Source organism: Perognathus longimembris, chromosome 5, assembly GCF_023159225.1.
Source record: "Perognathus longimembris pacificus isolate PPM17 chromosome 5, ASM2315922v1, whole genome shotgun sequence".
Classification (NCBI taxonomy): Eukaryota; Metazoa; Chordata; class Mammalia; order Rodentia; family Heteromyidae; genus Perognathus; species Perognathus longimembris.
The window spans coordinates 60,177,267-60,201,351 of NC_063165.1; the positions used below are offsets into that span (position 1 = coordinate 60,177,267).

Below are 24,085 nucleotides of genomic sequence, written 5' to 3' on the forward strand. Positions count from 1 at the left end.
AAACAACTCTGGTCCCTCGGTTTTAAAGGGGGGCTGATGGGTGAAGATCATCCATCTTCTGTAACTTCTTCAGGCTGACTCAGGGGCGTTGACCTTACCTAGCCAGGAACCTATAGCCTTAGTCTACCAAGGGACTGCAGGATTACTGCAAACTGAAAATTAACTTTCAGCTATACAGACTTACCATTAGCTGTATAGTGTTTAGTATACAAATGTAAGCAACAAAATACATTAACTTCTCAGCTATGCTCTAAGGGTCGGGTGGCCATACCTGTATTCCTGAGCAAGCCCAAAACTACCTAAGATAAGGGGGTCACCTCACTTTGGAGTGAGCTGCCAAAATAACATCAACACTAGCCAGGGTAGTAAGGAAAGAAGGCAAAAAGAAAATTATAACAATATTCAGTCTAACTTTCTTTTCTTGAGGCGAAGGCGAAGTGGCTGAGTTGGGTGCTTGGAGACCTCCCATCCACTACAGTAGTCGTCGTCCAGGGCAAAAGGTTCAGCTGGCCTGGTGTGGGAACAATGGACCCAAGTGGTGATGCCATCTACCTTAAGGGCAGTGGGAGTAGCCAGTAGCACCACGTAGGGTCCCTTCCATCGTGGTTCTAAGGATTTGGGGTTATGCCTCCAGACGAACACCCAATCTACTGGCCTGAATAAATGGGGGGTAGGGACAGAAGCGGAATCATATAATGCCTTAAGTTGGGGCCACATTTTCTTGTGCACGAGCTGCAAATAATCAAGTTTACACAAAAATTCAGTATCATCCAAATCAGCAAGCAATTCAGTCTGAAGGCTAGGGATAATGGGCGGAGGGTACCCATACATTATTTCAAAAGGAGTAAAGCCAAGTTGATAGGGAGAATTTCTTACTCTAAGCAGAGCAAAAGGAAGGAGTGACACCCAGTCTGCGCCAGTCTCTAAGGCCAATTTTGTTAAGGTCTCTTTTAGAGTCCGATTCATTCTCTCTACCTGTCCTGAACTCTGGGGTCTATAAGCACAATGCAATTTTCAATCCGTCCCTAGTGCAGCGGCTATTCCCTGACTTACTTTTGAGATGAAAGCCGGTCCGATGTCCGACCTAATGGTGGATGGGAAGCCATACCTGGGTAGGATTTCTTCCAGGATCTTCTTAGCCACTATATTCGCAGTCTCATGCTTTGTTGGATAGGCTTCCACGGTGTCTACAAAAACTAGCAAATATTTGTATCCAAATTTTCCAGGTTTGATTCCTGTGAAATCTACTTCCCAATACACGCCTGGCCTATCCCCATGGAGGCGAGCTCCTTTAGTAACTTGTTGATTGGGGGCATTGGTGAGCTGAGAGGCCTTGCAATTTTTAACAATATCTTCAATAAGTTGATCTCCTTGTCTAATTTTCACTTTGGAGTGTTGGAGCAAGTCCTGCATTCTTCGGGTTCCCATGTGAGAAGCTCGGTGGATTCTTTTAAGGATCCCCTTACCCAGCCTTTGTGGCAAGATAAGTTTCCCTTCACCAGTTTTCCACCAGTCATCATTTCCTTCTCTGTCCGGGGTTTTGTGGGTCATGGGATTTTTTTTTATCCACTCCAAGTCTTCTCGGGAATACTGGAGCACAGGAGGCAAAGCTCATGGTCCTGGGTCTACTAGAGTCAATACTTCTGCTCTGGGCTGGAGGGCTGCTTCCTTAGCTGCCTGGTCGGCCAGATTATTCCCTCTAGTCACCGAATCAACTCCCTTTTGATGACTCGGGCAATGCATAATGGCAACTTTGCTGGTTTCCATAGGGCCTGGATGAGGCTTAAAATCTCCTGCCTGTTTCTAATGGCCTTTCCTTCGGCTGTCAGTAGCCCCCTTTCTTGGTAAATGGCTCCATGGATGTGTATGGTGGCAAAAGCGTACCGGCTGTCCGTATAGATATTTAGTCTCATTCCTTTTCCCATCTGAAAAGCTTTTGTTAGTGCCACTAGTTGACAGGGACACTCCAGCTTGGGTTCGGCCTTTCTTACCAACTCCCTCCTCCACTCCATTTTTCCTCCTTAAGGGCCACACCTCGGTGTTGAGCTATCTCTTTGATCTCCTTCCAGTGAGCTAGAGTCAAATCTAGGGGGCTAGATGGAGGTCCCTAAGATAGAACGTTACCCATAGCTCTAATCAGATGTTTAGTCCAAAAGGCTACAAAAGAAAAGAAACAAAAACAATTAATACAGAAGGAAAAAAACATAGGCAAGATCAAGAACAAGAAAAACTGGAGATTTCCCAAGTTGGCCCACACATCCTCCTGCAAGGATGCAGAAAGAGTGAATTCAAGTTGAAAGTGGGGCTCCAGAGATCCCCCTTTAAGGGTGAGGAGTCTGGGACATCCCCCAGTCTCCCCAGGATTGTCAAGTAAGTGCATCTGCTTCAACAACCCCTTCAAGAAATAAGCAAAAGCAAGACAAACAGGCACATTACAGGACAAGACAAATGAACAGGGCCGTTTTCTTACCTTCGGAGTCTGGGGTCTCGGGGTCTCTGGGGCTATCCTGGACGAAACCCCAAATGTTATGCCAAGTCACAAGACCACCACCAAGAAGGCCACCGAGACTCAGACACTCCGAAATGCAAAAGCAAGGCAAGGCTTTATTTAAGCGAGCTGCAACTCGGGCCTCGTCCTACCCACCGACACAGCGGAGGTTAGGAGGGAGCCCCGAGCTGTGATTACACAGGGCTTATAAAGGCAAAGAACAAGGTTACAACAATCAGCTGTTCAAGCAAGCAAGATTAGGACACAGGTACAAATCTGATTGGCTCAGGGTTTGATTCTAAAATGGGGTTCACGTGGTAAAATGGGGCCTGACTTCAAAGTCTGGCACTTCATTACTAGTTCAGTTGATTTCTAATTTTATTCCATTATGATGTGATAAATGCAAGAAGTTATTTCAATGTTCTTATAATTGTTAAACTTGCTTTATGTCCTAAAATAGTATTTGTTTTAGAGAAAGCTCTATAGGCTGCTGAGAAGAATGTGCATTTTGTAAATGTTTGTTGAAATATTTTAAAGATGTCTAAGAAGTCCATTTGCTATATAATATAATTTAATTCTGGTGCTTCTTTGCGAATTTGTTGTGTATATATCATATCCATTGCTGATCTTGGCTATTAAAGCAAAATTATACATGTTTGGGGACTTATCTCTGCCTTTATGTCTAATGATGAACTGACATTTGGTATATGTATGCTTATAGTTGTTATATACACTTGGTGGGTAGTGTGTTTTGTTTGTTTGTTTCCAGTCATGGGCTTGGTCTCAGGGCTTGGGCACCATCCCTAAGCTCTTTTGCTCAAGGCTAGCACTCTACCACTTTGAGCACAGTTCTGCTTCCAGTTTTTCTGGTGATTCATTGGAGATAAGTGTCTCATGGGCTTTCCTGGCAGAGGCTGGCTTTGAACAGCAACCCTCAGATCTCAGCCTCCTGAATAGCTAGGATTACAGGCATAAGCACCAGCATCCAGCCTGGATGATACTTTTTGTCAATATAAATGACTGTCTCTTTTTGCCTTTGTTTTGAAGTCTGCTTTGTTGACTAATGAATAGCAAATTCTCCTTGTTTGGGGCTTAAGTTTGCTTAGAATATCTTTGTCTATCCTTTCACTTTAAGCCCATATTTTCTTATGCAGTGAGTACATTTTTTTTTTTTTCAGGCAGAAAGAGGTTGGGTCTTGTTCTGGTCGCTGTGTGGGCCCATGGAGGGGTGGTGAAACCTTCTTGAGGTGGGGCCCCATTGGAAGAAGTGGGTCACTGGGGGTGTACCTTTGAAGGGAACATTTTATCCCTGGCTGAATCAGCTTCCTGCTTCTTGTCATTGCCATTCCCTGACCTCTCCCTCTTCATTGTTAGTCCTTAGCTCTTTGCTGCTCTTCCCATCTCCACCCACGGTGCCATTATTCAGATGAATTCACCATCTCCATTGGCCATACTCTAGCTTCTGTCCTGCTTGACTATCTTGAGTCCAAGGACCAGCGACCATTCTCACATGAATCCGTCTTAGTCTCTGATCATCATGTTTCTCCTAATTCAGTTTCTTTATATGCCACTTTGAAGAACTACAACCCAAAAGGCCAAATCCAGCTTACTACACAAAAAGCGAAGTGACAGAAATTATTACCTATCTTTCAATTAGGACTCTGAATGTTAATGGTCTTAATTCTCCATTTAAAAGACATAGACTGTCAAGCCACCTCTCTTGGTCCCACATAGAGACCAGTTCTTCCTCCTGCCTCCCTTCTTTGCCTCCCTTCTCCTCTTGCCTTGCCCTAGCCTAGCCCTATCTCAGGAATCGAACCCTGGGCTTCAGAAATACTAGGCAAGCACTCTACCACTGAGCTACATTCCTAGCCCTGACTTTCCATTTGTCTCTGATCCTACTTTTCCTTCTCTCTCTATGCCATCACCACTTTCCTTCTCCATCCCTTCTCCCTTTCCTCCAGCTGCTCCCTCTCTTCAGTATTGAAGAATCCATGGCTTTGGGATTAACAGGCACTCATTCTACCACTAATTTACACTCGCAGCCAACACAGCTTCTCCGCAACCTGATTTATTTTTTCAATTCAATTCAAAGTACACTTGTACCATAGTTGACTTCTAACCTCCTAAATTTTGCAAGCTAAATGAAAATACATTATTTTAAAATAATAGAAGAACATTAGATAGAGAAGCCTCATTAGTCCAAATGAAGTGGATAAAGATGTTTTTATTCATGTCAGTGGACCAGGAAGACCCTTCTGGAAGGAGGCATTTGGAAGGGTATAGGTAGCCGAGGGCCTGGTTCAAACTATTGGCTAATCTCTGTCTCAGAGTAAATTGAAATTGTAAACTTCTCCTGGCTTAAATTGGCAAAAGAAACCCAGGCCACCTGGTGGGCTAAGAGATCAGCTTCAAATAATAACCTTTCCCCAACTGAAAGTATTCAAAAGGGAAAGTGAGAATTTAAAATACTCCGTCAAAATTGGGCTAAAAACTACAGTCAAGTACTGAGTGGGCTCAGTTTAGCTACAGGGGACCCCCCACCCAGCTTTCTTCAACTGAAAAGTATTTGGTGTGCTAAAGTGCCTTGCTAACACAAGCAAGCCCTGGTAAATGAGGCCAGAGAATGCTAAAGTAATTTGTTAAAAAAGTTTTGTCTTAAATCTTGGTCAGCAAGAATAAGATTGGCAAAAATACCTCTTGCCACTGGAAAATGTATGGCCCATATTTATTTTGCACACCTTAAGATCTTTTGCATGAATGTATGTGAGTGTGAGTGTGAATATATTCAAGATTAAAACTGTCAGCATGATGTAAAAATGGGTGAGTTTAAGTTTAAACTCCAAAAAGGTCATCAAGTTTGGGCGTTACAAAAAGTCTCAAAAGGGGCTGGGGATATGGCCTAGTGGCTAGAGTGCTTGCCTCATATACATGAGGCCCTAGGTTTGATTCCCCAGCACCACATATACAGAAAATGGCCAGAAGTGGCGCTGTGGCTCAAGTGGCAGAGTGCTAGCCTTGAGCAAAAGGAAGCCAGGGATAGTGCTCAGGCCCTGAGTCCAAGCCCCAGGACTGGCCAAAAAAAAAAAAAAAAAAGTCTCAGAGGATTATTGCATTTTAAAAAGAGGAACTATAGTTTAAAAGATTTGTAGTTGAAAAGTTTGGTGTCTTACTGCATTAGGCTGTTTGTACTGTAATCAAGTTATCTGGCTCAGCAAAACCCTGGGTTCGATTCCTCAGCACCATATAAACAAGCAAACAAAAAAGGCCAGAAGTGGCACTGTGGCTCAAGAGGTAGAGTGCTATCCTTGAGCAAAAAGAAGTCAGGGAAGTGCTCATTTCTGAGTTCAAGCCCCAGGACTGGCAAAAATAAAACAAAACAAAAACTGCTTGGGTTTCTCAGAGATCAAAAAGAAAGCACAGAAAAACCTAGGATAGGCCTTTGGGGATGAAGGGTGATCTAGCAAAGATTAAGCTTAGCCGGACCACGTATGGTGAGACAGGTCCTAACATCAGCTCCGGCTCTAGCGCTCCCTGCCCTTCACAAGCCATTCTACCTTTTCATGGCCAAGCAACAGGGTATAGCCAAGGGAGTATTAGCTCAAACTCTAGGGTCATGGAAAAGACATGTGGCATATTTATCTAAGAGACTGAATCCAGTGGCATCAGGGTGACTCTCATGTTTAAGAGCTATTGCAGGGGCTGGGAATATGGCCTAGTGGCAAGAGTGGTTACCTCGTATACATGAAGCTCTAGGTTCGATTCCTCAGCACCATATATAGAAAAGGCCAGAAGTGGCGCTGTGGCTCAAGTGGCAGAGTGCTAGCCTTGAGCAAAAAGAAGCCAGTGCTCAGGCCCTGAGTTCAAGCCCCAGGACTGGCAAAAAAAAAAAAAAGAAGAAGAAGCCAAGGACAGTGCTCAGGCCCAAGGCCCAGGACTGGCAAAAAAAAAAAAAAAAGAGCTATCGTAGCTACATCCCTATTAGTTACAGAAGCAGGCAAATTAACCCTAGGCCAAAAACTTCAGGTAGTGGCTCCCCACTCCGTGGAAATTACTAAAAGGGTCCCCAGAAAAATGGCTGTCCAATGTACATATCACACAGTATCAAGTGCAACTATTAGACCAATCCCTGCTCAGATTCATTCACACAGGAGCCCTGAACTCTGCAACACTGCTCCCCAATGAAGACAAGGACATGCTAGCTGGACATGCCTGGAAACTATTCAAGCCTTCCAGGGGACACAGGAGAAACAGACAAACCCCTGGAACAACCTGAGGAGGTACTGTTAGAATATAATTAGACATTGCCAGCAACCACACAGACATCCAGGTACAAAAGAACAAAAGAAAGGTTTATTGCCAGCAAAGGGACCAGCAAGACCCCTTCTTACCAGGGGGAAGTGAGAAGAAGTGCTATCTATTGTCTGGGGTGACATATATGTCACCCCAGAAGGTCTTAGAGGCAGAGACCTCTATGTGGACATGCAGACCAGGGGTTTCATCACGTCTGTCTGGGATTTATGGCTGCTGCCCAAATAGTAAATAAAGGGTCCTGCAACTGCCCAGGCCTGATGGTCACTCTAAGGGGATCTTGTTGCCTTATATGGTTGTAATTGCCCTAAAGGAATGCCATCTCATGGTAAAGGTAAAGGGGGTGGAAGCTGATTATTTACTGCCCCTCCCTCTCAGCTCCTGTGTCTCATCTTTTTTGCAGCTCCCTCCTCACCCTTCTCTTACTCATTTCAATTTGGCTTCCTTCCTTGTCCTTGGCCACGGGGACTTATTTCCTGCCACAAAGAGCTTCTGGCTGCTATTTTTCTAGCCCAGAATGTGCCTTTTTTGGCTCTTTTGTCTGGGTATTTTACTGATGTAGGTATGAGACTGCACAGTGGACATCCTGGGTAGGGATGAAGGCAAGCAGAAGCAGACATTGCTAAGCGGTGTCCATTTGAATTTCAAGTACATTAGGCAATACATAACATTTCCCTTTATTTAAACTCATTTTGATGTGGGTTTGTGCCTTGCTTGAGACATACTCTAATGCTTCAGGTGCTCCTTTATAGCCATGCCTCTGTTTAGCAAACTTGGAAGGAAGACAAATCTTTTGTAGCTCCAGATGGAAAGTGTACTTTAGGATCCTCCAGCAAGTTTCTTCAAGGAAGGACTGGGATCTCCATAAATAAAGAGCTCCTTGGCTCTCTTTCTTCTTTTATTTCTTTCTCTCTCGCTCGTTCTCTTCCTCCTTTCCTTTCTTCCTTCATCCTGCCTCCCTCTCTGCCAGGCTAGATTTACCTCCCCTGGTGCGGGGATGCTAAGCTTACTCCCTTATCAGTGCTCCCCTTTTCACCCTCTCTCCTGGGCGCCCGACCCGCGGGTGGCCAAGGTGGAGCGAAGGAACACAGGCAAGCCTAAAGTGCATGCGGCCTAATGAGATCCCCTTTTCCTCCCTCCTTACCCACCAAGGAAGCCAGGCGCAGACGGATCTCGGAGACGCTTCGGAGAACAATCCGGTTTAATCGTGAGGGGCTCACAGTAATATAGTAGTGATGACTAGGATTGAGCAGGAGCTGGCAATAGGCTGGTGAGCTTGTCCATCCAAGAGCAGTTCCCAAGGACCTCCCTCCTGGGCTAACATCACTTCCCATAGTACCGCCCTCTGGGCAAAGTCCGTGAAAAGGGAGCACATGTGCTGGCTGGTGCAAGGTGGGAGATGGTCTCAAAGCTATCCCTTCTGGTTCCGGACCCAGAAGGAGATAGGTGTGGCTCACTTCCACACTGCCCCAGAGCTGGAGGAAGGGCGGCGTCTTGGGAGTGCTCTCATCGCCCTTCTCCCCTTAAGGCCAAGATGAATCCCCAGCACCTCTCTTTCTTTCTTTCTCTTTCATTCATTTATTCATTCATTCTTTGTGTGTGTGTGGGGGGGGGGGTTGCTGGTACTGGGGCTTGAACTCAGGGCTTCGGCACTGTCCCTGAGCTATTTTGCTCAAGGTTACTGCTCTACCCTTGAGCCACAGCTTCACTTCTGGCTTTTTGGTAGTTAATTGGAAATAAGAGTCTAATGAACTTTCTGGCTTTGAACTATGTTTCTCAGATCTCAGCCTCCTGACTAGTAATGATTATAGGCATGAGCCACCAACAGCAAACTTCTTTTCTTTTCTTCTCATTTTTTTTCTCTCTTGTCTTTTCTTTTTCTTTATACTGATACTGGGGCTGAGACTTAGAGTTTTTCATTCTCAGTCAGTTTTGCTCTTTTCTGATGCTCTATCACTTGACCCCTACTTCCAGTTCTGGCTTTTTGCTAGTTAATTGGAGATAAGGGTCTTGCAGATTCATCTACCCAGGACAGGCTTTGAACTAAGATCCTCAGATATAAGCCTTCTGAGTCACTAGGATTATAAACATGAGCTTCTGGTCCAGTTCCATCATCTATTGTCTTTCTCTCTTCTGTTCTTCCTGTCTTTTGCACAAAGTATGCTCAGAACCCTCTTTTTCCTAAATATTTCTTCCATGTGCTTGTCCTCCCAGATCATCTCATCTCTACTTCCTGTTTGGAAGAAGGGGAAATAGCCAGGTGCAGTGGCTCATGCCTGTAATCCTAGCTACTCAAGTGGCTGAGATATCAGATCATGGTTTGAAGCCAGCTAGGGCAGGAAAGTTCATGGGATTCTAATCTCCATTTAAACATAAAAAAATCTGGAAGCAGTACTGTGGCTCAAGTGGTAGAGTGCTAACCTTGATCTAGGGACAGTGCTCAGGGCTTGAGTTCAAGGCCCAGGACCAGCACACACACACACACAAAAAGGAACATATCTGCCTTTCATTTCCTCATGATGCTCCATTTGTCATGTTGCCTCTCTAAGTGCAATTATGCTTGCCAGTAGTCCCCAGGATCTCCAAGCCAGTTTTCCTTAGTCTCATCCTCATTGCTCTTCCTGTAGTGCTCCACACAGCTGCCCATCCCTCCCTCTTCTCTGGTTGCTGGAACAAACACCCAATAGTTTTCTTACCTTCCTGGCTATTCCTTCTAGTTACTCCAATGTTGGAAAACCTCTGGGCAAGGATGACAAGGGGAGTGGCAATGCCTGATTCCTCCTCCTTAGTTCAGTGTAGTCACTTGACTGTTACTCTTACCCTATAAAATTCTGTATGAAAGGACCCATCCCCAAGGTGGGCCAGAACAACTTAGTGCTGACACTGCCTTAGGATCATTCTAGAATGAAGATGTTTATTTCCTCATACTGTCTGAGCACATAATATTCACAAATCTCTATTGAGTTCACCTTCCCAGACAGCCTTTCTCTACCTGTGCTGTAAACTAGAGCTTAAAATTCATTCCTTAAAATACACCAACTAGAAAGACCCTGCATAATAAAATAAGGTACATAAATAATAATTATCATTAAAAATAAAATAAAGTGTGCTATCTAGTACATTCAATGGGTATTTTTAAATTTTTTTTTTTGGTGCCAGTCCTAGGGCTTGAACACAGGGCCTAGGTGCTGTCTCTGAGCTTTTTTTGCTCAAAGCTAGTGCTCTACCACTTGAGCCATAGCTCCACTTCCAGCTTTTTTGGTAGTTAATTGGAGATAAGAGCCCCATATACTTTCCTGCCTGGCTGGCTTTGAACCACGATCCTCAGATCTTAGTCTCTTGAGTAGCTAGGATTGCAGGCTTAAGCCAACAGTGTCCAGGTATTTTGAACATAAATAATGAACAAATGTAATTAAGGTGAGATTCCCATGCTAATTACTTGATGCTTCTTTACCCAAGAATGGGGGAAACAAGTGATTGATTTATCTACACAAAGTTCAGGCCCTTCTTTAGCAATGTTTTTTACCCTTTACAAATGAAAACAAAATTGTTTCTTATAAAGAAATGGTTATGGATTATGAGCAGATCCTAGTTTTATTCCCTGAACATGGCCCCACTGATGATTTTTTTGTTTGTTCACTTGTGTTTTCATGTAGACTCTGGTGGGGACATTTGTGTGATGGTTGGAACAACGGAGCACATGCATAAGCAGATCTAGGACAAGGGAGGCAATGATCATGACCACATTTCTTCTTAGAACCTTCTAGTCCTTCAGGCACTTTTATTACCAAGCAGATACACAGGTATCAGGCAAGAGCACCTTTCAAAGTCACAGTTCCAACTGATTTCATGAGGTCAACCAGAAAGCAGTGAACACAAAGACAGTAGTTTGTATCAAAACAATGGCAGTGATGTTGCCAGCCTTGTGTCTTCCATCAAACATAACCATCACCTGTCTGCTTCATTCCAATGAGGAATGAAGACAAGTTGGGACTGATGACTCAATATTTGTCTAGACACCTGTGACACTTGGTTTTACCGAAGACAAGACCCTCTTCCACCCATGCCCACATTTGGAAAAAGTGGTGGCTACATCTTAGTGTGTTGTGTCTAGCCTAGATCTTGAAGTGTCTGACCCTCCCTGGGCATGGGCGAACCACTGGGCCAGAAACAACAGCAGCACCAGGCTGGGTCACCTTAGGGGCTTTCCCTGAGTTGAAAGCTTCCCCTGAGGCTGACTCCACCGAAGCCACACTTGAGAAGGCATCACGTAGGTCATAGTGCGTCCGGTGGTCCACTGGGGAACTCTGAGGAACTGACATCACCATCGGGCCCACCACTAGTGAAGCTGGTGGTGGCCCAGCTGGAGTTGGTGCAGGTTGAGTTTGGTCCACGGAGGGAGCATTTGCTGTGCTGGCACCATCTGGCTGAGGCTGTGGGACCACAGGCTAGAAGGAGGGAGTGAGGGAGAAAGAGAGAGAAAAAGAGAGAGAGAGAATATAAATCAGACAAGGTTCCCTAGAGTTCTGGGGTATACACTCTTCTAGTTTGTAATGGTTTTTATTTGCAAGGAATCTGGAGGGAAACAAACTACGTAAGCACAATGGATTCTCTGCAGGGTCACAGGAGGGCTAGCTATGGGGCTCAGTCTCCTAAGATTTTGTTTGATATCATAGACCTGTCCATTGACAGAAGCACCCCAGTCACACATCACCTCCATGCTTCATCACCTACACCTACAGTCCCCAAGGACTGCTGGCAGACCTGGTCTCTGAAACTAAGAAAACCACACAAGGGTGGCTGTCCACTCACACAAGGGTGGTTTTGCCCCACAGCAATCAGTGCCTAGGAAGCAAAGGCCTGGTGGAAATCTCCATGTGTGGATGAGTCTATGGACCCCATGGTGTATTACATTGTGATGTTTGACAGCAGATACCCTGTTGTTACTAATACTAACACCTAAGTGTTGATGGGTTGTTGTATTGAAGATGTGAGTGCAGATACCATAGGATACCATAACATTGTTACCTGTGTTGGGAACATGGTGCAGGTCACTGCAACCTCTTCTCCACCAAGCTTCTCATGGAGGGATGCCTTGCAGAATCCATATTGCTATTCCCAGAGGAAGAAGAGGGAGTTATTTTAACTCATCTAGAAAGTCGATTTCAGGGCTAGGAATGTGGCCTAGTGGTAAAGTGCTTGCCTAGAAAGTCAATTTCTCTCTAGTTTCATTGGTACAATCATAGATCAAGGCAAATCAACTTAACTTGTTTTATTGTTTTGTGTTTCTGCCAGTCCATCCAGGGCCTGAACACTGTCCCTGAGCTTTTTTTGCTCAAGGCTAGCACTCTATCATTTGAGCCACAGTTCCACTTCTAGCTTTTGGGGGTAGTTGTATGGAGATAAGTCTTATGGACTTTCCTGCCTGGACTGCGGGGGGCTCACACTGTGATTCTCAGATCTCAGCCTCTCAGGTAGCTAAGATTGCAGGCTTGAACCACCTGTGCCTGGCTGAAACTCATTTCTACTTTAAAAGGCCTTAAAGTTTATAGTTTCTGCTTTTAAAGGATCTATCTATGATAGTTATAGTTAGCTATGACTGGGGTGTTTGTATCATTGGGACAGACAGATAAAGAGACAGATATATACAATGTGATTATATATATATATATATATATATATATATGCACAATGTGATTCTACATATAACAGAAAATACAGAACTGCTGTGAGAACAAAAGATCAATTTCAGACATGGTGATGACCTAGAGAGAGCTGATATTAACATTAATGTATTTCTTTCTTATATTATATGTACTAAAAACTATACTATGTTATATCCAGGGTTTTCAGAATAGCATTTTCTCCTATCAGTCATCAATCCTGCATCATTTTCTATTCACTGATGCATTCTATTTACTTATCAATTCTATTTATTATCAATAACACCTTCTGTTGGTCACTGAGATTTTTTTCCTCTTTTTTTATCATTTGATATCTGTGGTAAGCTGGCTTTTTCACTCAGAGCTGGTGCTCTGTCATTTGAATCACACCTCCACTTCCGGATATGGCTGGTTAATTGGTGATGAGAGTCTCCGATTTGTCTTCCTGAACTGGCTTCGAACCATGATCCTCAGATCTCAGTCTGGTGAGTAGCTAGAATTACAGTTATGAGTCACCAGGACCTGGCTTCTTACTCATTCTTTAGACTAAATTCCCTCAAGTGGACAACACTGCTGAGAGGTTGAATTTTTTTTTTTTTTTTTTTGCCAGTCCTGGGCCTTGGACTCAGGGCCTGAGCACCATCCCTGGCTTCTTCCCGCTCAAGGCTAGCACTCTGCCACCTGAGCCACAGCGCCCCTTCTGGCCGTTTTCCATATATGTGGTGCTGGGGAATCGAACCCAGGGCTTCATGTATACGAGGCAAGCGCTCTTGCCACTAGGCCATATTCCCAGCCCGGTTGAATTATTTTGTATTAGAGAAGTAGCCAGGTATGACTGGGCTTCATCAGGAAACAGTTTTTCTCCAATTGCATGCATCTCCATGATAGGTTTACAGGTCTTCAAGGAGGATGTGTGCCCCTGGAGAATGGTCTGCCGTGATTCCCACAGGGAGCAGAGACTTCACAGTTATTGTCTTTCTGCAGCCCCAAGATACAAACTACATAAAGATGCTTTGCATTGCCACCAGCGGAGCCTGGGAAACACCTCAGGGCCCGGCCCACTCACCTTTTCTGCCAGCAGATTGCAACTGGCTGGATCGGTGACTTCTTTCGCAACACAGTCGGTGGAAGCCACTGCAAACTCCACAAAGGTGGAAACTGGGAGAGGCTGGTGAGAACAATTGAAAATGCACTTGAGGCAAGAGGACTTGCAGTGATGAGGGCAGGATGAAGAAGCTGGAGGGAAGTGGCAGGGATTGTGGCATGGCAAAACTTCAGGTAGAATCATTCACATGGGAAATAGTGTGTGACTGGAAACTGGTCTGAATGGCTGGCCTAAGGCAGCTGTTGGGGATTGTGTTCTGAAGCATTTGCATCCGCGCACACACATGCCATTTCTGAGACTTGAACTCAAGGCCTTGTGCTCTTGGTTGGCTTTGCTCAAGGTTGGCACTATATCACTTAAACCACACATCTATTTCTAGCCTTTTTCTGGCCAGAGTTAGGAGCTTCAAGGACCTTTCTCTGGGAGCTGGCTTTGTACTATGATCCTCAGATCTCAGCTTCCTAGGTAGCTAGGGTTATAAGCATGAGCCACAGCCCCTTGCTAGGGGCTTTAATTGAAAACCCGAAGTTTGGGTTACTCCAAGATGAGGTGGGAAAGTGAAGAGATGACCCCTCCATTACCTATTGCAAATGGAAGGATCAAGTGTAAAGTTTAATGACAGTATGAAAAACATAGTGTATGTGTGTGTGTGTGCATGTGTGCGCGCTTGTGTTTGTGCGCTTTATTTCTTTTTTTCCTTGGAGACTCCGGACCTTACAATAATGAAATATCTGTTATTTGGTATAGTCTGAAATAGTGGTGTTCCTAGAATTGCATATTTGGGTTAGCAGAAATATAACACATCTATACTAATGCATTTCCCAAGTACATTATGGATGTTGTCCAAATTGCCAGATTTCTTAGATATTCCAATTCTATTAAATTCCAACATGCACAAATAGTTGTTTACTTTCTCATTGATTTAAAAGGCAGCATAGGATCCTGCCATTCTATGCCTGTCAGTGTGAGCCCATGGTGATGGTGGCCATGGTTGGTCAGTGTGGGTAAGTCAGTGGGTATAAGTTCTGGATGTCAAACTCTAGCGCTGATTACTAAGCCCTGCCTATCACTAGAACCAGAGAAGTTAGGTTGTGCCTACCTGTAGCATGTGGCTATTTTATGTCCAAGTAGCTCAGGAGAGGCACTGAGGGTTTGGCGATGCTCCTGACACACAGCATTCTCACACCCTTGGGTGCCATTTTTCCCCTTTCCATCCAACACCCTCCTTTGCCTTCTGCTTGTTGCCCCTGTACCTATTTTCCCCTTTACTCCTGTTTCATAATATGTATCCTCCATGTGCCACCAGCCGCCCATTGTACCAAGAGCATCTCAGTCTTTACCACAAGTTGAGCCCGGGAAATTTCCACCAGCTTTAAGTAGGATCCATTATTCTTCGAGTTGAAGGCAGCCAGGGCGGCCTCGACAGCGTGCACCACTCTGCTGTCATTGAGCTGAGCCAGCAGAGGGCACTTTGGACACGCCTTGTGCACATCCTCTGCAGAGTCTAGACAGAAAGGGGGAACAGGTCACCTTCACTGGTATTCACCCCAGTTTTTCTCTCTCTCTCTCTCTCTCTCCCCCCCCCCCTCTCTCTCTCTCTCTCTCTCTCTCGTCCTGAGCACTGTCTCACTGTCTCTGGCTTCTTTTTGCTCAAGGCTAGCACTGTACCACTTCAGTGGTACCACTGAGGTGCCAGTGGTACCACTGTACCACTTCAGCTACAGCACCGATTCCGACTTTTTCCGGCTATATATGTGGTGCTGAGGAATCAAACCCAGGGCTTCGTGTATACAAGGCAAGCACTCTACCACTAGGTCATATTCCTAGCCTCCCACACTCCTTTTTCCTTTTTGATGCGAGTCTTAGAGCATGAACTCAGAGCCTGGGTACTGTTCCTTAGTTTTTTCATATGGTGCTAGCACTCTGCCACTTGACCTACAGTTTCATTTCTGGATTTTTGTTGGCTAATTGGAGATAAGAGTCTCAAACTTTCCTGCAGGGGCTGGCATTGAACCATGATCCTCATATCTCAGCCTCCTGAATAGTTAGGATTACCGGTATAAGCCACTGGCATTCCACACCTAGCTTCTCTTCATAATAAAACACTAAGACAGGACCCATCTATGTCAGGATTTTTGTCTACCTCATACCTTCAAGTGGCCTTGTCATGTTAGTTTCTAGGAGAGTCCTTATCATAAGGGGATAATTGTTAACTACAATGAGAACAACTCTTTAAAAAGTGACTTTAAAAAGCCTACTCTCCAAGAAGTGTGGCTTTTCCTTTTCTTCACTGATAAAGTAACTAGAACTATTTGGGCTCAAGATTATTCATATTCCATCCTTCCTCTCTCTACAAGACAACAACAGTAAGATCAAGAATAACCTGTACCTGGAGTGGAATGGCATTTTGCGAACATCACAGAGAGCTGGCCATCCTGTTTCAGCACATGGAAGTCACAGTCTCCTTCCACAGCCTGGAGAAGAAACCCCGTGGTGAGGGCATGCTCTGCTCTTCACTGCTCCCCATGCATGGTTGTCAGAGGTGACCCTCACAAAGTTACCTTGAAGCATTATACTCTGCTTTCAAGGAGGGTTGCAGCAAGACAGTAAACTGATATAAATACCAGCCCCAGGGCAGGTGGCATCTGATGACAATTTATTTTTTGTGCCAGTACTAGGATTTGAACTCAGGGCCTGGGTACTGTCCTTGAACTGTTTTACTCAAGGTTGGTGCACTACCATTTAAACCACAGTTCTACGTCTGGCTTTTTTGTGATTAATGAGATATAAGAGTCTTATGGACTTTATGTCCTGGGCTGGCTCTAAACCATGACCCTTGGATCTCAGCCTCCTGAACAGCTAGGATTCTATGTGTAAGCCACCATCACCTGGCTAGAAGACAATTTTAGAAATTGGTTTTTGGTTAGTCAAAAAGGCAACCTAGAAGCTGGAAAGAATGGATCTACTTTTCCTTGAATAGGAGGTAGAACTGGCTGAGGCACAACTGTAGCCACATAAGAAGGGCACTCACATGCTCAGCCACCTGCCTCACAGGGCAGTTTGCCAAGGGTGTGGGGTCCAGAGCATGGCAGGTGGTCTCCAGAGTGTCGATTTCAATCTCATATACTTCTCCAAAGGGCCGCTGTAAGGACAGAATGAAGAGTTGAGCTACCCACCCTCAGGTCTGCCATGTTGTCTCAGCCACACTTCAAGTCCCTGTTGTGTTTAAAGCCACTCCCCTTTGGGAGAGGAGAAGTCTTTCCTACTCTCTGCTCTATCTAGCTCTGCACTGGTCTGGGATCAAAACCATAACCAATGGCTTTTTTATCTGAGAAAGTGCTGAATGATGCTGCAAGCCAAGAAGGGACATTGGCTTAGACAAGGGCTGAAGCCACGTGGTCTTCATTCTAAGTAAAATTTTAAAACTACAAATGAATATTGACACTTTGTGAGTGTGTGTGCTGGTGCTGGTGCTCAGAGCACCAGACCACTGAGCACTGTTCCTTAGCTTTTCTCACTCAGGGCTGGCACTTTAACACTTGAGACCCATTTCTGTTTCCAGCTTGTGGTGGTAAATTGGAAATGAAATCTCAGAGACTTTGCTGCTGAGGCTGGCTTCAAACTATACTCCTCAGACCTCACCTCTTGAGTACCTAGGAAGACAGGAATGAGTTATTGGCTCCTGCAGCATGCAGACATGAATGTAATGTTCAAAGCTCTGCTTTGAAAAAGTTGGCTTAGGATTTCCTTACCCACGCTGTAGTCAGATGGTATAGGATAATAGCTTACTCACTTTTTCTTATCTTCTCTATTCCTCCCTCTACTTCATTCTTCATGCCTTATAATTCTTCCTTCCTTTTTTCTGATTGTCTTTTCTTCTTAAGTGTTTTTATTGCTGTTAGCCTGGACTTTTCCTTTGTCATTTGGCTTTTAAATACCAGGATAAACAGAGCCTGCTGTCTACTGCCACCTGCTGGTCATGAGAGGAACATTACATTTACTCATAACTGGCTAACACCTATTACTAGTATAGATGCAATTTGGGAAGTTTGCTTAACTCTTTAAAGTACTTCTTGTCAGTTCGCCTGGTTATATATCTTACCTTCAGAGCCTGGAATATCCAGAAATCCTGGAAAATTTCTATCCATCTGCATCTCTCATTTCAGTTCTGCCCAACCCACTAGTATATGAAGCCTCAAGATCTCCCATCCTGGCAGAAGCATATTATGATGTGCTAATATGTCCAAAATGACTTCCTGAAGAGATTCAGAGCTTCAGCAACTGAGATCTGGGTATACACTTGGGTTTCACAAGGAAAGTAAGCTTTCAACTTTGCCTTTCGTGAAAATCGCAGCACCTATCCACTGCCTTTTCTTTCAAGAATGCATGTGGTGTGCTTATTTCCCCTGAATTAATCAGTGTTCCTGCTGATCCACTGTTATATTTTTCTATGGCTTCATCACTCTTAAATCCTTCCAAGGAAATCCTGATTTCAGAGATGTCATCTCTTTGTGAGATCAGATGCTCAGAATCCAGGCAGCCTGCTGTGTACCTCATTTACTTCCAATGTTGTAAGTCTCTGGTGAACACAGTCTTTCTCACCTTTGTATTATGTGGGGCCATATAGGGTTTCTTGTATGCCCAAAGCAACCAACTATTGGCAATTGTAATGGTCTAGTGTGTAATTCTTTCTATATCTAATATACCACTGAATTTTTGCTGAAAAGAAATATCCTTAATACAGTTTAAAAATCTTACATCAATATGGTCAGTTACTCTCTTTTCCCACCTTCCAAACTTCTCAACTGACTCTCCAAGGCATGTATCTTGGTTTGTTCTTTATCATCACTGGCTACTGGTTGCATTCATTTCTTGTCTAGCATGTGGAGATGTGAATCCTATTTAGGACAAGACTTTTCTTTGGGATGTGACTCCTTTAGGGAGGTAAATCCCATAGAGGGCTGGAATCAAATCCCAGACTGAATGTTTACAAAATGTATGACCTTGGGCGAGCGAGCGAGTGAGAGAGCAAGAGAGTGAGAGAGAGAGTCTTTCTTACATTAAAAAAGAATAGTCTATCATCTACCTCAAAAATCTGGAAGAGGGAAGGAAGAGGCTAAGGATCTGGCATATGATAGCCACCTGTCAAATGTTATTCTCAGTTTTTATCAGCAATAGATGGGAGTGAAGAAAAGCAAGTGATTTTTTTCAGACAATAAGAACATGGCAAATAGAAGCTGCTCTCTTGGCCCATAGTATTTCCAGTAATCCATGCAAACCATGTGCTCATGCCTGCAAAATATCTTTGAAGGCTTTTCTTGTCCTTCATACAGCCCCACCTCCACCCTGTCCCCTCTTTGAGAGATTCATGTCTGCAACATCACAGGCCTCAGCTCTTGCCTTCTGCCTTCCTCTTCCCTGCTCCTAGGAGGAAATCAGAGTTCCCCACTGCCATTTTCTTTGTGATGGGAGATGCTGAACTTTGAAGCTCCACTTACAGATTTTTTGTGATTGTTCATAGCAGGTTCACTTACCCGAGGCCACACCTTCACCTTGTCAATCTGGTTCAAGGCATGCTTGAATCCCTGGAGAAGGTTTTTATTGAGGTAGTCCACGGCCAGCACAGCTACTTGCTCTATTTCGGGATCATCACAAGGTGGTTCCCTATAGGCCACCCCTATAGCAGGTGGGGCTGCATAGCAGCCCCAGAGCTGGGCAAGGCAAAGGAGCAAGACAAAAGACTTCATGGCTGCCCACACTGAGTCCCTGGCTGATGGGCAGATGTCTGGAGGTTTCAGAACCAAGGCAGGTACTCTGCTTGGAAAGCTAGGCCAATGGAGGGGCAGAGGGCCTTTATTTATCTGTTGGAGATGGCTGAAGGAATTGCATAAGAACCAGGGAGATTTCAATTTGCTTCCAAATAACCCCTGCAAACATCCACCCTGGAAAAGCAAACAGGTTAGGACATCACTGGTTCCCAAGAAATCTACCAAAGTCAATGCCATTGCGTGGGAGATGCTCCAAAGTCTGCTTGGATGACAGAAACAGCAGCAGAGAGAGCAAGAGGCAGCTGAGGGCATGGGGTGGATTCAGCCAGCCTGGAGTGTAGTGGGTTCGCCACAGAGGGAGCATCCTCTGAGCATGCCTGGGTCCCTTATGGGGTGAGGGATATTTAGAAATGTGTTAGCCCTCTAATGTTAGAGAACTATCATCTCCAGGAGAGGCCCTACAGGCCAAGGTCCACAGATGGAACCAAGACACATCAAAGCTATAAGACAACTTAGACCTTATGTAAGATCCTTGGAGCATAAAAGAAAGAAAGCTAATTGTCTCATGTGGAGAATAGAGATGAAAGTAGGGGGTTCCTATGTCAGGGAGGATATGGCTAGAAAAGCTATATTTTCTGCAAACTTCACTGGCAAAACCCTGCACATGACAGCAGGGACAAGGACTGATCTGGGTCTTCTGAGTGCTGACTGTGATCGACACCAGTGGGCCCGTGGGCCCTGCCAGTGCCTGAGTACAGAGGGGGAAGTTGTGATCAAACAGCTACTCATTTGTCAAAGCTCTATTTTTGAGTCCAGTACTGCAGACATACATGAATATTTTTATGCAGCCTTAGCAGAATGATAGGGTATCTTGGCAGTCAGAACACAGGCCTCCTGTGTGGTGTGTGTGTGTGTGTGTGTGTGTGTGTGTGTGTGTGTGTGTGTGTGTGCAAGTGTGGGCACGCGCTCTCAGTTGATGTTTTCTCTCAAAGCTAGTGCGCCACCACTTGAGCCATTCCTCTATGTCTGGGTTTTTGATGGTTAATTTTAAATAAAAGTCTCACAAGTTTTCCTGTCTTAGCTGGCTACAAACTATGATCCTCAGACCTCAGCATCCTGAGTGGCTAGAATTTCAGGCATGAGCCACCAGCCCCTGACACAGGATGACGCTTTTTACTCTGGGCACCGCCTTTTAAGGGGCCTTTGACAATCTCAGGAGTGACCTCTACAGAGGGTGGGCTTGAATATGACATGTTTGGGAAATATCATGCTAGGATTTGCTTTAGTCTGGAACAAAGAAGCCCTAACATGGAGACTAACGTGTACTTCAAATATTTAGAGGTCATCACTGTAGGGGTGGATTTGTTTGGTTTGCTATTGCTTCAGAGGAAAAAAAAATGTTCATTTTTTTTAAAACAAAGAAAGGCCCTTTAAAGAGAAACTTAACAATATTGATTTGCAGGGGCTAGGATTCTGTTGGGGATGGTGAGTGATGATGACTAAGTAGAGACACTGGCTTAGGGACTTTTCCTCATCTACTTCCAGCTACATATAGACTTGTACACAACCAAATGGCAGAAGCCCATGTGGTCAGTCTCCCAATTCTCTCAAAGAGAGGGCTGTGGCACATGGATACAGAAAACAAGCTCCAGTTCTGTGTGTGGAGGGCTATATCTCTATGAACTGGTACCGGGGTTTATTGTTCACACAAAGTAGCTTTCCACTATTTCAGCCATACCTCCAGTTCCAGCTTTTTGCTATTAATTGGAGATAAGAGTATCATGGAATTTTCTACCCATACTGGCTGTGAATCACAATCCTCAAATCTCAACCTCTTGAGTAGCTAGGATCACAGTTGTGACCCACCAGTTCCAGCCATGCTTTTTTTTTTTAAGGCATTACTAAATACTGTGAAACTATATAAATGTTTATTGAGCTCACCTTTTATCAATCATAAGCTCAGGTGTATTAACATGGGTTATTTTCATTAGTTCAATCGAATCCTGACTGAGTCCTCTTTCATGACAATTGAATCTAGTCATTTCAAATGTGTGATTTCCTATGCATTTGGGCTGCTTTTCCTACTTCATCCTCCAGGTTCAATATTCAGGTTAAGAATAGCTTGAGAGCCAGGTGCCTTGGCTCACACCTGTAATCCTAAATACTCAGGAGGCTGATATCTGAGGAGCACAGTTCAAAGCCAGCCCAGCCAGGAAAGTCTGTGAGATTCTTATCTCCAATAAACTACCAAAAAGAAAAGCTGTAAGTGAAGCTTACAACTTATAGCTCAAATGACAGAGAGCTAGCCGTAAGCAGAAGAAGCTCTGGGAGAGCAACCAGGGCTTGAGTTAAAGCCATGAGACTAGGGGGGGAAAGCCTGAGGTGTCAGGCACTAATGGCTCACACATGTAGTCCTAGCTACTTATGAGGCTGAGATCATAGGATCATGTTTCAAAGCCAGCCTGGGCAGGAAAGTCCATGAGACTCTTTATTTCTAATTAACCAGACATAAGCTGGAAGTGGAGGTGTGGCTCAGGTGATAGAGTGCCAGAACTTGAATGGAAAAGCTAAGGGATGTGCCAAGACCCAAAACTGAGAAAGAAAAAAGAAAAGGAAGGGAGGAAGGGAGGGAGAGAGGAAAGAAGGAAGGAAGGGAGGAAAGAAAGAGGGAGGGAAGAAGGAAGGAAGGGAGGAAAGAAATGGAGGGAGGGAAGAAGGAAGGAAGGAAGGAAGGAAGGAAGGAAGGAAGGAAGGAAGGAAGGAAGGAAGGAAGGAAGGAAAAAGAAAAGTCTGAAGTAAAACTTGTGCAAATGCATCTATAGTAGAGTGTGGAAAGGGCTGTCCACTTTTACTTGAGCTGCAAGGGCCCAGGCTGGTATCTTATGCCAGGAAACTCATCTCATACTGTCCTCAGGCCCAGCTACCTGGCAGTTCTACTATAAACATCTTGATTTTACTTTAATCTGTAGTAGAACAGTGCTCCCTGCACCTCCAGATCAGGAGTTCTCTATTCCAGATAACAGGTCTTCTCTCGGCAAAGTGCCACCACTTTTCTTCTTTTAAACCTGGAAAAACTGAGCTACTGTGCTCACTTTAGGAAGTTGTCTTTGCAGGCTTTCACCCCTTCTCACTTGATCCTGTTCTTCCTAGAACCAAGTTCACTGTCAGGATCATTGACTGAATCAGCCTTTGAAAACATTAGCTCTGACCTGATGGTCATCCTTCTTGTCCTGACTTCAGACTGGCAGCTATAGTCACCGACTTCTACCTTGGATTAGTTCAAATACGTCACGTACCCTAGAGACTCACTGGTAGAGAGCCTTTTTGACAAATTCAGACGCACTGGTGCCATCTTCAGCTGCCATCTTGAGATTTCTGCCATCAACAACACCACCTAGCACCTTGCTACCGCCTCCTGGAGACTGTCGATCCTCTTCTGTTCTAACCAATGAGTCTCTAGAAAAAGTAAAATTTCATGTCTGGCAGCACAATAGCTGACAGCTACATACCCAGCCTCTCACGCACCAGAACCTAAATATGGCATGGCAGCTAATGCTTGAAAAATGATGGGTTGATGAAGAGTGAAAGCCGCAGTGGGTGGTGTAAGTCATTGGACAGATTCCTGGCCCTGCCCTTTCTCGTTCTTAAAGGGCCTAAGCCCCAAGAAAGCTAGGCATTTAAATTCTGACAAGCCTGCTCTTTCTCCATTTATATGTTCAAGGAACAAACATTTATTGAGCACTTACTATCTGTGAAGCTAAGTGCCTGGACACAGGAAATGATACTATGTACCCTCAAAGAGCTCATCACAACTTATTGGGCCCATCAATATATGCTCAATGAAGTTATACATTGTTGTATGAAATTATCATAAGGTTATTGCATGAATTATCATAATGTACTGTGGAGACAGACCAAGGTTTATTTCTCTGATAACAAATATGAATCAAGTGAGTGAAAATTACCCTTTGCCCCAGAGCTCATCGGGATTTTAGGAAGGTTAGTAGCACCAATTGCTCCACAAGTAATCCCCCAGATCACTTGGAAGAGCCCTTTGTTTTTAGTGCCAATGCACCACAGTTGGATGGCATGGCCCTGGCCACAGCAAGGCGAAAATGTTTTATCACAATGAGCTGGGGCGATTGCTTCCCATTTAGGAAGCTGCATTTGAGGACATACAAATGGAAGAAGAGTGCCAGAGAAGGGTGAGGCATGGGAGGAGGAGGGCCTCCAACTAAAGGAGGTATTTTCTCTTGGGGTTTTCCTCCTTCAGTTTTGTGTCCTGGGTCTCCTAGCTACACTCTAGTTCTAGCCTTGGGGAAGAAGGAGGATGGAAGTCCAGAACACAGCAAGGTTGTACTTCATCAAATCTTTCTCTTCTTTCAAGGAAAGTTTCTGTTGCTTTTGTTGTTATTACCATTTGGGCTTCTGATCTTGGGGATGAAATGGGCCCCAAGAGCATAGTGATCTTTGTAGATGGCATTACATTATCCCATTAGAGTTGAGAGGAAATTGTCCAGGCTCAGTTGTTTGGAAGAAGACCTTGTATTAGAAGAAGAAGAAGAAGAAGAAGAAGAAGAAGAAGAAGAAGAAGAAGAAGAAGAAGAAGAAGAAGAAGAAGAAGAAGAAGAAGAAGAAGAAGAAGAAGAAGAAGGAGGAGGAGGAGAGGAGGGGGAGGGGAGGGGGAGGGGGAAGGGGGAGGAAGAAGAGGAAGAAGAAGAGGAGGAGGAGGAAGAAGAGGAAGATGAAG

The 24,085-nt window shown here is 44.6% G+C and overlaps 1 protein-coding gene across 2 annotated transcripts; it reads right to left on the reverse strand.

Annotated features, from left to right (window-relative positions):
- Nucleotides 1–10,545: 10,545 nt before the first annotated feature.
- Nucleotides 10,546–19,764, reverse strand: Ahsg (alpha 2-HS glycoprotein). Of its 2 annotated transcripts, none has more exons than XM_048346996.1 (7): nt 19,102–19,764; nt 16,620–16,709; nt 15,957–16,041; nt 14,908–15,071; nt 13,529–13,630; nt 11,828–11,911; nt 10,546–11,232 (listed from the first exon to the last, which is right to left on the reverse strand). In XM_048346996.1, the coding sequence occupies exons 1-7, from the start codon at nt 19,645–19,647 to the stop codon at nt 10,915–10,917; spliced, it is 1,389 nt and encodes a 462-aa protein (XP_048202953.1). In that variant the 5' UTR covers nt 19,648–19,764; the 3' UTR covers nt 10,546–10,914. The 2 variants fall into 2 exon arrangements, with proteins under 2 accessions (XP_048202953.1, XP_048202952.1); XM_048346995.1 differs by having other exon boundaries at nt 16,599–16,709.
- Nucleotides 19,765–24,085: the final 4,321 nt, after the last annotated feature.